At 39.6% G+C, this 12,549-nt stretch overlaps 1 protein-coding gene across 2 annotated transcripts in view; it reads left to right on the plus strand.

The window, feature by feature from the left end:
* The window catches only part of ASAP1 (ArfGAP with SH3 domain, ankyrin repeat and PH domain 1), a 329,167-nt gene that overhangs the window by 155,840 nt on the left and 160,778 nt on the right, over positions 1-12,549 (plus strand). For both annotated transcript variants that reach the window (XM_073330123.2, XM_073330124.2), the window contains exons 6-7: positions 4,977-5,051; positions 5,393-5,442. In XM_073330123.2, coding sequence (XP_073186224.1) covers positions 4,977-5,051; positions 5,393-5,442 — 125 coding nt within the window. The remainder of the gene's footprint in view (positions 1-4,976; positions 5,052-5,392; positions 5,443-12,549) is intronic.

Raw genomic sequence — 12,549 nt, forward strand, 5'->3', positions numbered from 1 at the left:
TAGAACTTCAGATTTTTTTCTTGTATTTTGACATATTTTTCATAAGACACTGCCAAATAGGATAGCACCAGTTATATTTTCTGTCAAGTAATATAATCCTGATTTCAATAAAAACTAGAAATCCACCATTGCAATTAACAGTAGTCACAAAAAATGTGGTATAAGTGCCATCTGCTAACCCAACTATAGCAATTAGCTCACATTGTGTACCCTGGGAATTGCTGTCGTTCTGAGTAATGCAGGTGCAGAAACAAGGAAGTAAACTAAAATAATTAAATGTATATACTGGTAAATAAGGTAAAAGAAATGATAAAAAAATCAGCATTTATCAAATGATAAAAATAAGTCATTAACAAGAAGTTTTATTTTTCAAGACATTTAGAGTATAAGATTAAATAGAGATGCAGAGGGGGAAAGAAAGGAGCTGATTAAAATGTTTCTTTCTCTAATATAAATTATGTGGAAATCCTGCTAATTTACACAAGTTATTGAGCTCAGTACAGGAGTAACTGGGTAAAATTGTATGAGTTATGATACACATGAAGTTTTTTTCTGGTAAGACTGCTCAGCGTGAATTATCTGAGTTGTTTATATTGAAGTTAATTCTGAAAAATATTCAGACAATTTGCTAGCTGCTGAAAGCTTCTAAATATTTGTGTATGTTGTTTGCAGTGTCCAATTCTGAAGAACTATATCTTAGTATAATATTTTTAAAATAATTTTCAAAGTTGCAAAATGCAATCATAAGCAGTAAAAGTGAAAGATATGGTTAAACTTTGTGGCAAGCAACTTTTCTTTTCTTTTTCTTTTCTTTTTCTTTTCTTTTTCTTTTCTTTTTCTTTTCTTTTTCTTTTCTTTTTCTTTTCTTTTTCTTTTCTTTTCAAAAAAGTCCAGATAACACTGAATCTAATTTCCAACACCGGATCTAATACTATTAAACTTTGAATTGGAACATTTATGCTGTGTTAGGTATAAAACAATCACTCTTGGAAAAAAGATTGTGAAATACAAGGCTTTTTTGAGGACCAGAAGCATAAAGAGCAAAGTTTATATAGTATTTATATAGTACTTTGTATTTTCAAATCACTTTTTCTGAGAGAATAATAAAGAGACTGCTTCAGTCATCTTAAATAATTTGCTGTTTTCTTATCTCTTCTTCTTCTTAAGATTTTAGCACATACATATATATAGTGAAAACTCGTTCCTGTTCAATAGAGTCATAGTAAGTCTGTGCCAGACTGGAAGTAGTTTCTTCTTCGAGAGATGATCCCTCCGGGTATGCATTGTGGGTGCTCATGTGTTCCATACTCCTGAGAATATAAGATTTTTCACTAGAAGCATCCGTTGGTCTGCACCTATGCTCTGCACCTTCTCATGCTCCAAACCAAGGGCATAAGGGATGGCCCGGACCGACCACCTCTCCTGTTTCTTTCTACCAGTCGTGGTGTGACAAAATCTCCTGTGTGCACAAGCTTTACTAGCATTTCTCATTCTTTTCCTCCTCAAACCCTACAGTCTCATGAATTCCAACTCTGTAGACACTTGGAGCTTTCCATGAGACCCATTATGATCTCAGGCCTTCTGGGTGGCCAAATAGTTTCCCTCCAGCCCCAGTGCTCCCTAGCTCCAAATCCTCAGAGGTCAGGCCCACTGACTAGTCCAAGCATAGACATGAGGAGGGTAAGGACAAGCAGCCTCATATGAAGTGGGAGAAATTGCCTCCAAGTCCTCAGAGAAAAGGACCACCTCCCCCATGTCCTCGGGGTCTGGTGAGACTCTGTGCCCTGGTGGGGGGGTGTCAGGCGCTAATGGAGAGCATGGGTCTATGTTTTGGGTACCCAGAGGCAAGGGTGCTCCTAAACCACCTGCACGAGGGGCAGAACCAGCCCCTGCATCAGCAACCTGAGAAGGGAAAAATCTCCTTTACTGATAGTACTGCACTGCTAAAAGATGCTCCGCTGTCCAACCCAAGTCCTCATTGTCAGCTCCACCCAGAGGCACACAGTAAAACATATTGGATGTTTTCTCACAAATACAACATCTGCTAGTACAATTTCTCAGAAACACTTAAAGTGAGGACCAGAAAATCCTTCTGTTGTTTAACAACTTTGTTTTGCGGGGAGGGAAGACTGGCTATCCTATTTTGTTTTTCATCCTTCATGGAACTTCCTAGAGAAAAGGCATAGTGGGGAATGAATCCGGAGACCTGTTAAATATTCAGGAATAGTACTGAGAGTCTTTGATAATAAGTCATGAACAGCGGGAACTTTAGCGTTTTAAAATGGCATGGTGAGGACTCTTGCCTGGCAATTTTTTGTGCTTGTTATCCCAAATCTTTGGTGTCTCTGCATGTGGGGAAACATTTACACTTCTTGAATAAATGCTTTGACAGCCAAACACATTCTTTTGTAGTGAGTGTGAAGGACAGGCATTTGCACAGTAGAAGCAGCAAGAAGCATTAGCTTAAGATGCAGACACAGAATCATTGGGTATGGAGAATTACTGACATAAACGGGCATTTTTCAGTGCAAGGTTTTTATTATTGGATTTTTAATGTTTCCTATTAATCTTTTGACATAAATTCAAGGAGACAGATGCCTGTTCAGATTTAATTTTATTTTGGTTGACAGATGTATTATTAGGTTCTCTTTTTATGCATCTTCATATCTGAAGATGGTGTAAAATTCAGAAAATTCAATGTGCTGGTTTTTATCGGAAATTATAGCAGTAGCTTTGACACACCCCAATGAATTTGATGGTATTAGTGTCATGCTTTCTTGGAGCTGGGAAATGCTCACCCTTACATATCCGGAGGTCAAAGGCACTGATTAAGAATGCCTACATTTGTTCTGTTTATGGAAGGGAAGTTGGCTGGTAACTACTAACTTTGTTTCATAGTTAACACTCAGATATTTTCTAATCCCCACATGATCTCCCCCAAGGATAATGGTAAGAGACTCCATTAAAATAAGAAATTATTTTCCTTCCAACCCCAACTTAAATGATGTAACCTTCTAAATTTGAAGACTCTGTGAGCATGTTAATTCATTTCTCAAATATTAACGTTTTGATATGGCTGTTTATCCTGTTAGAAAGGCCTTGTCTACACAAGCTAAAAGATGTATTTTTCAATTAGATTAATTTGATTGAAAATCCCCCTTAACATTCATGTGGACACATCTTTTAGATAGTTTGAGCAGGTAGTGTTTTAGCCAAACTGTTAAATATCTGTACAATTTTATTAGACAAAGTTTGTAAAACAGCCAGTATATAGACTCAGAGTTTAAAAACAGATGTGCAAATAATTTTCCCAAACATTTATTGTTATTGTATACATCATTGTGGGATTTGTAAATGTGAGTGAACATTTTCTGCATTTAGCAATTTGTGTGCAAATATAGTATGCACAGTCAGAATAGTACTTGCAATTGGGTACATGTGTTTAAAAAAAAATCTGAGCCGATGGATGACTATTCTGTTCGCAGACTGAAACATATAAAAACATATACAAAAGAACTTGAAAATGTTTTCAGATAAAGGCAAACTTATGGGTAGTTACCCATAATGGCATTTGTTAAAGAGAACAGGGTAAATATCTTTATCTTTATATCTTCTAATGACTGCAGATGGTAAGGGTCTCAGTATTGTTTAATAGAAAATATGTTGAGACATTAATTCCATTACTGCTTTGGAGAAGGAATCCCACTTATTGAATAACCAGTCTCACTCCTGTGTGGTCTCCCTTCCAAGTTTTGAATCACCTCCAAACTGCTTAGGAGAATTGATGCAATTGCAGTTGAAGGTATGGTGGCTGTTCGTAACTTTCTTCTAGTGATGTGAGGACAAACTTTTTGTATGGATATGAAAAGCTAGAATGTGTGTATTTCATTTTACTGACATATAACTCAAGACCATTGTAAAGATATTCCTTCCTGGATGCTTGCGTGTATGTCATCTGAATTGCAACAACATTGTATTCAAGGATAACAATCAGTTCTAATATCTGTGAGTCATAAGAAGGATGGGATTTAAAAGAATGCTAACAAACTGTATTAAATGAAGAAGATATCAATAAGTAAACAGTAGCTCATGTTCTTGATCCTCCCCTCACCCCTACCCCACATCCCCCCAGTCATATCTTTCAAAGGCTAACCTGTGATTATCTCCAGAATCCCATTCTAAGATATTGTTTTCAAACGTCCTTAAATTTACAAACATACTGACTTAAAATACACTTTTTTTATATATTTTGTGGAACTTTCCCTTCAGCCCTGTGGAGCCCAGGTTTGCTAATGACCTTCAGGTCTGAGTTGTTGTTGTTGAGTTGGTTTTATTTTTTTATTTTTTTAAAGCAACAATTGACAAGCTACAGTTGCTCCATATCTTTTGTTTGTTGAACTGTAAGAAAAGCCTTATTGACCCAGAAGCCAGCATATGGGCAGGGATGGTGTCCCTAGCCTTTGTTGGCCAGAAGCTGGGAATGGTTGACAGGGGATGGATCACTTGATGATTACCTGTTCTGTTCATTCCCTCTGGGGCACCTGGCACTGGCCACTGTCAGAAGATAGGATACTTGGCTAGATGGACCTTTGGTCTGACCCAGTGTAGTCGTTCTTATGTTCTTAAATTGCTCCCCAAGTAATGTTCTATTGTTTGTTAGGGAAACTGAAAATTACCTTGATCTGTTTTCTGGACCTCCTTCATCTGTTAATTTTAATTTCACTTTTCTTGTTTCCCTGAATGTCCATAAGTTTCCTATATTTTTTTTAATGCTTCTGTTTCCATCCATGTACATGCTGATTAACTCTTTATGGATCTGAATTTGCTATTAGTGTGGAACTTTTTTTGCCACAGGTTCAGCTACATTAGATAGTGAAATGAAACAAAGATATGAGTGCAGCATATTTGTTTAAATCATGATATTTATACGTTTTTCTTTAAACTCAACTAGTGCTGCTTCTTTTTTTTTTCCTTAGCTCCAGGGCTTAAGCCACAATGTTATCTTCACTTTGGATTCTCTCTTAAAAGGAGACTTGAAAGGAGTTAAAGGGGTAAGTGTTCAGTGAGTACTTTCAAGGGAACATTTTCAGGGTTGCCTAGATTTCAGCTCCTTACTATCCACCCATCCATCCAGATTCTTATGTTGGCACTTATTGTCATCCTATCTGCATGGATTCTGCTAAGTATAATTGAAGGTGCATGATTAAAATTCCACTTGGAAAATATGTGGTTCATATCTGTCTTAAGATCCGTGAGAGAGGAATATTTGAAAAGATTTAAAAGAAAAGACTTTTTAAAATGCCGTTTATGATTTTTGGAATGATATCTTAATTTTAAACCTACAATTTAAAAGTGTTTAAACCTATTTTAAGTGCATTTTCTGTTTCCTAAGGATCTTAAAAAGCCTTTTGACAAAGCCTGGAAGGATTATGAGACCAAATTGTAAGTATTCTTCATTTTGTCATAATTCATACAAAGAGAGAAAACACTTTAATGTCAGAGAAGGAAAACCTTTTACATTCTAACCTTGATTATTAGGATACTGAGAATACCTGTCATTTATCTTTGTTTCGGTAGATGACTCAGACTTATTTAGCAGGTCAGTAACATTTTTGGATTTTCATTCTGGTTCAGAACTGTTCATTGTTACCATTGATGAATCTGTAAAGATGAAGGATTAAGAATGGGCTTATTCTCAATGCCATGAACATCACGTTAGATATATAACCTTCAGTGTTAATGGAAATTCAAGCTTTTGTGTATTCTATTGAAGAGTTAAACCTTATGCCTAATATTCCTCTGGAATAAGGAAGAAGACTGGGTTGCTGATCAAACGATTAATTTTCTAGTTGGGACTGTACATTTTTATTTGGTATACAGACATACAAGCTATACACCATACATATAATATCTAGACATTACAGATACAATAAAACTTCTGTGGACATGTGACACAGGTTTTATAGATTAAAAAAATCTTAAAACAGCTGCTCACGCGCTCTAGTCTTAAGCAGTATATAATAGAATAAAATAGTCTGTGTATACAGAAGGAATATTAGTTATAAGAAGTGATGAATAGTCAGAAATGAAAAATACAATATATTACTAAACCATACATTTGCAATATTTTTATGTGTGTAGACTAGTTGTGATGAAAAACTAATTTTAAATAAGTTTACAAGGAGAAATCATGTATCGCTCTGGGAAGCTTCAGTTCATAATGCCCCTAACTCAATGTGTGGTAGTAGTTTTATTTCTGACCCATCCCTTGGTGCATAATTCAGGCATCTGGACCCATGATAATCTGTTACAGTCCATTCAAAGGAAGACTTGATGGAAGTGAGTTCTAGATTGGCATTAGATTTTGGAGTGTTATATTAAAAATTCAAAAAGAAAAGGAGTACTTGTGGCACCTTAAGCTATTACCAGCAGGACAGTGGGGTGGGAGGAGGTATTGTTTCATATTCTCTGTGTATATATAAAGTCTGCTGCAGTTTCTACGGTATGCATCCGATGAAGTGAGCTGTAGCTCACGAAAGCTCATGCTCAAATAAATTGGTTAGTCTCTAAGGTGCCACAAGTACTCCTTTTCTTTTTGCGAATACAGACTAACACGGCTGTTACTCTGAAACCTGTCATTAAAAATTCAGTGACTCTTACTGAGTGTGGCTGTAGACACTGGGACAAGATTAAAAGGATGGTTGGATAAGTGATATAAATTTTAAAAATATTTGATGTTTCACTCCATTTGTTTTATGGAAACATGCTAATGTGTGAATATGATGTAACTGGAATATGCTTTATGCAAAAGGACTCTTGTACGGTATCATAACAAAGGTTATAACCTTCTGAATATATTCCTCCTATTTGTATGCATGTATCATTCTTGTATCTGAAGCTAGAAATATGAAGTATAACTCTGAGGTCCTATTGTAATTATGCAAAGTGTGGGCCATTAATGGTGGTTTAGAATCTTGATGGCTCCCATTCACTAGGACAATTGGTTGTAAATGGTTTATTTACCTGCAAACCTTCCTGTGTACATGTGGGCCAACCTTGGAAGAATGGAGACTAGGGGTTTTACAGTGACATGTGACCATGTCACATGGCACTGGAATCCATCTTAATCCTTATACTTTTCCACTGAAGAGGCGGATGTGGGGACAAGCACAGACAAAAGATTCCTGCCTTATGCCAAAGCTATAAAAGGGGGTGGAGCAGGACAAAAGGGGCTGCCAGTCATGGAAAAAACCCTGCTTACTACCTGAGATGTCTGCTGCATCTAACAAAGACTGTACCAGGGGAAAGGATTGTACCCAGACTACGAAGGAGTCTATTCTGTGAAAGAAACTTATTGGAACATCTTTGAGTGTGAGATATTACCTGTAGTCAGTTTCCTAATGTATTAAGCTTAGACTTGCATATTTTGTTTTATTTTGCTTTGTGACTTACTTTGTTCTGTCTGTTATTACTTGAAACCCCTTAAATCCTACTTTTTATCCTTAATAAAATCACTTTTGTTTATTAATAAACCCAGAGTAAGTGATTAATACCTGGGGGACCAAACAGATGAGCATATCTCTCTATCAGTGATATAGAGGGCAAACAATTTGAGTTTACCCTGTATAAGCTTTATACAGAGTAAAATGGATTTATTTGGGGTTTGGATCCCATTGGGAGCTGGGTGTCTGGGTGCTAGAGACAGGTAACCTGCTGAGCTATTTTTAGGTAAAGTCTGCATTTTTGGGGGCATGGCCTAGACCCTGGGTCTGTGTTGCAGCAGGCTAGTGTGTCTGGCTCAACAAGGCAGGGTTCTGGAGTCCCAAGCTGGAAGGGAAAATCAGCTCAGAGGCAATTTCAGCACATCAGGTGACAGTCCCAAGGGGATCCTCTGTGACCGAACCTGTCACAATATTATTTTGGATAAATGTCAGCAGTGGTGATTTCATTTACGATAATTAGTGTATATTTCATGTGGGGAATAATAATGTGATTTAGGGAAGCTTTATTACTCTGTTTATCTGTCTCATTACTTACGTTTCTCCTATTCATCACATTATTTGCCTTGCTCTCTATCTATAGTTATATGTAAGCAGAAAAAATAAAAAGGAAAGAAAAGTCAGACCAATAAGAGTGATTGATTTTTATTAATCATAACTATATAATTTTAGCACTAAACACAGATATTTTCACATTCAAGTCTCATTACAAATATTAGTCCTTGTAAATTAATAAATAAATATTCCCATCTTCCAGAGGAATCAAAGGCAAAAGGATTCATGTCCAAGTAAAAAATGGCATCTTTTTAATAAACTGTGTGTATTCAGTCACATCTGTATATGAAATTACTTTTTATTCTTGCTAGCTCTGGAGAGCTGTGGCTCATTCTTCCATAAATATGTTAAGTATTTCTCTGGCCCGTGCATTTTCAGTGGAATAGCTGATTGTATACATTTGCAATTGCTGGGTCAACTTCTACATTTCGTGATACCTGTGGAATTCCGCTAAGGCCATTTGGGTTGTGCAGGTGTCACTAAGAGCAGAATTTGGTGTATAGAAACTTTTCTGGTGATGCATAAGACAAACAGAACCCAGTTTGTCTATCAGATCCTAAGCTGAGTTTCCAGGGCTGACAGAAAAATATCTTTCTACTTCTTCGAGGAGTGTCCCTGTGGGTGCTCTATTTTGTGTCTTGATGCCCTGCGCTTGTAATCGGAGATTTGTGGTAGCAGTGCCCAGTTGGGCCATGCACGCGCTGTAGCCGTCTCACACCGCTTCGAGCGGTTAAATAGCGGTGCGCAGCCAACTGTCCTTCAGTTCCTTCTCTACTGCCTTTGTCTTGAGTTGGAGTGATCAGCAGGGCCCTCTCTTACCTCCTATAGGATTAATAGAAGATAGTCCGTAGTTGTTTCTTGGTACTGTTAGTTTAGCTGTAGTTAGCTACCCTATCCCTTTGCCTTACTATAATTTCTTCTATTTCATTCAAAAATTTTTTTTTCCTTTTACCTTCCCTATCTACTCCTGTTTCTCCATGAGGCAGACAGCTATAGCCTCAAACAGGGTTTATCCCTGTTTTTTTTCTTTAAGAGACCGACGCTCTCAGGCATGCCCAGCTCACCTAGCTTTAAATGCTGTCTGACTTGCAGACTCTACATACTGGTCTCTGACAGCCACACACAGTGTGTCCGCTGCCTCGGTGAGACTTACATTATTCAAAAGTGCCCACACTGCAGAAAGCTGACAACCAGGGCAAGAAAAGCCAGGGATCTCCAGCTTAAGCCCCTCATGATAGAGAAATCCCACAGGCCAGCCTCCGACCCCAAGTCCAGGACCACCCACTGGCCAATGGCCGCCCCCAGCAGCAGCTTCTGACAGGGGTTCTGCTTCAACAACGGCTGCCAAGGAGCCTGTTCCGATTAAATGAGCTGTAGCTCACGAAAGCTTATGCTCAAATAAATTTGTTAGTCTCTCAAGTGCCACAAGTACTCCTTTTCTTGTTCCAAGAAAGACTACCAAAAAGTGGTCGCAGACATCCTTGTGCCGAGAATCGCCTAAGAAAAAGCAATCTCCAATTGAAAAATCTGCCCCAGTACTGACAGCATCAAGAGCGCCAGACTGTGCGGCACAGGGAACGTCCAGTACCGAGAGTTCTAGAAAAACTAAAGACCCTATATGGGCAAGCTCAAATGGAGGTTCACACAGTAAAGTGAAACCTTTCAGCTCGGCACCCATGGAGCCGAAGAAAACCTCAGCACTGAGCAGTACAGTGGTGCCACCTGCTGTACGTATATCTCACAGCTCTAAATTCTTGGCACCGGCAGCTGCAACTCATACTCCTGGGCCATCCGTAATGCAGTCTCCAGCACAGAGCCTCACGGTTCTGCAGCAATTCATGAGACATGCAGACACGATAGTGGCCTCAACGCCTGAATCTCCTCTACTCGGTACCGAGGGTACCCCATCCAGATTGGTACCAAGTCAGCTGAATACTCATTGTAGATCAGCCCCTCCTATCTCCAGTGATGAGGAAGAGGATGCTGCAGTAATATATACTCTTTGCCACTCCTCACCCAAGCCTGGACCATCTCACCACCAACCACCTATAGATATGTGAGGCTGGTATAGTCACCCATGGGCACTGCCTCCCATACCATTCCCACCTAACTGGTTTGGCCATACTGGGATCCATGGACAATGTATAGGTCCCAACACCACAGGACCCGAGCCGTCCTAGGTCCAAAACAACATGCTTCCCTTCACTAACTGTCCTAGCACCCTCAGAAACACAAGAGGAAGAGACTGAGGAACCTGAGGACAGAGCTGAACATGACACTTCGCCACCTACTCACCTCTCATCTTCTTCACCGAACAAAACCATAATGCTACCACCCACCACTACAGGGGATGATTTCAAATCCTTTCAGGACCTCTTCAAAAGGGTAGCTGAATTTCTAGACATTTTGTTAGAACAACTATCAAAAGCCCAACATAATCTCACGGACATACTTCAGACATCCGGAGCAGCAAAGATAGCCCTGCCAGTTAATGATACTATCATGAAGCCTGCAAAAATAATCTGTCAGACACCGGCTATAGCAATACCCTTATGTAAGAGGTCTGACCAAAAATATTATGTGCCAGCTAAAGGGGCTGAGTTTTTATCTGCACACCCCGCACCAAACTATTTAATAGTAGAAGTGGTCAACCAAAAGGGGAAAACAACACCAGTCCAGAATGACCCCATATGATAGGGATTGGAAAAGGTTTTTTGGACGAAAAGCCTATTCCTCTGCTACATTTAATTCCGCATAGCCAATTATGTGGCCCTGCTGGCAATATACGTATGCAATATGTTCTCCAAAATGTCTGAATTTATTGAAAATTTTCCAGAGGGCAAAAAACAATACAAGGCGAACATTTCCAAAGGGTCTCTTATCAGCAGGACAGCCCTACAGGCTTCCCTGGACTCTGCAGTCATGGCCGATCCATTGCGACATCTGTGGTCATGCACCATGCATGTTGGCTCCATATCTCCGGGTTCCCAAGGGAGGTCCAGGCAATGGTCAAGGACTTACCCTTCGAGGGTCAAAAACTATTCAGAAACAAAACTGATGTGTCACTACGCACTCTAAAAAGACTCTAGGGGAACTTTAAAAACCCTCCGGGCATTTATGTACCTGCAAACAAAAAGAAACAGCAGGGTTTACAGTCAGATTCCGGTCAACTCCATACTCTCAACCCCACACTCAGTACGACCAACGGTGTAAACAAAGACAGAACAGATGTCGGCAGAACCAAGATCAACCTTCGACATCTCAACAATCCCATCTCCAGACAACAATTTTGAAGGTGTGGTTGAGGGCACAAGACCACCACACTCTCGAACTCTGGAAGTAGAAATGGTACCCCATCCATTCAGAGACCGCCTTGTCACCATTTTACCCAATCTGGAATACCATCACAACAGACAAATGGGTTTTAGAGATTATCCAAAAGGGTTATTCTATCCCCTTTATTTCTATCCCTCCGACCCACCCCTCTGCCCCATCTCTCTTCAGGGACCCCTGTCACGAGCACCTGCTGCAACAAGAAATAAACCACCTCGTACAATTAAGTGCTGTGGAATCCGTACCATTGCAGCAAAAGGGGAGAGGTTTTTATTCACACTATTTTCTAACTCAGAAAAAGACTGGTGGGTGGAGACCCATACTGGATCTATGCAAACTCAACAAATTAATAAGAACACAACGTTTCAAAATGGTGACTCTACCTACAATAAATCCAGCACTAGAGAAGGGAGATTGGCTCTTGACCCCCCACCTCCAGGACGCATATTTCTATATTACCATATACCCAGAAGATTCCTGAGATTCATTCTAGGGAAACAACACTTGCAATACAGAGTACTACCCTTTGTGCTATCCACTGTTCCGAGGGTTTTTGCCAAAGTTCTTGCTGTCGTGGCAGCTCACCTCCGCAGACGTGGAGTAATGATATTTCCATACTTGGATGACTGCCTCATAAGGGCACCAACACAGCAAGAAGCAATAAATGCCACACAGAGCATGATAACCCTTTTCACAAACCTAGAGTTGTAAATAAATGCACAAAAGTCCACACTGGTTCCTGTCCAAAAGTTGGAATTCATAGGAGCCTGCCTCAACTTCCTGACAGCAACAGCAACACCACCCCAACAACGCTTCCTCACACTGGTCAATCTAATTTTGATTCTGATGCACAACCCACAGACATTCGCCAGAACATGCTTATAACTCTTGGGGAATATGTCAGCAACAACGTTTGTTGTCAAACATGCCAGACTCCACATGAGATGCTTGCAGCCGTGGCTTCGAACAGTGTATATGCCGCAGAGACACTTTCTCAACAGATGCCTCACAGTGCCACGCAGAGTAAAAGACTCTCTAACATGGTGGACACAGCCAAAGAACAACTGTTCAAGAATCCCCTTTCTACAAAGAACTCCAACAATGATAATCACAACAGATGCTTCCCTAATAGGTTGGGGGGGTAGATCTACTCAACAATATG

This window comes from Lepidochelys kempii, chromosome 2 (genome assembly GCF_965140285.1).
Source record: "Lepidochelys kempii isolate rLepKem1 chromosome 2, rLepKem1.hap1, whole genome shotgun sequence".
Lineage (NCBI taxonomy): Eukaryota > Metazoa > Chordata > Testudines > Cheloniidae > Lepidochelys > Lepidochelys kempii.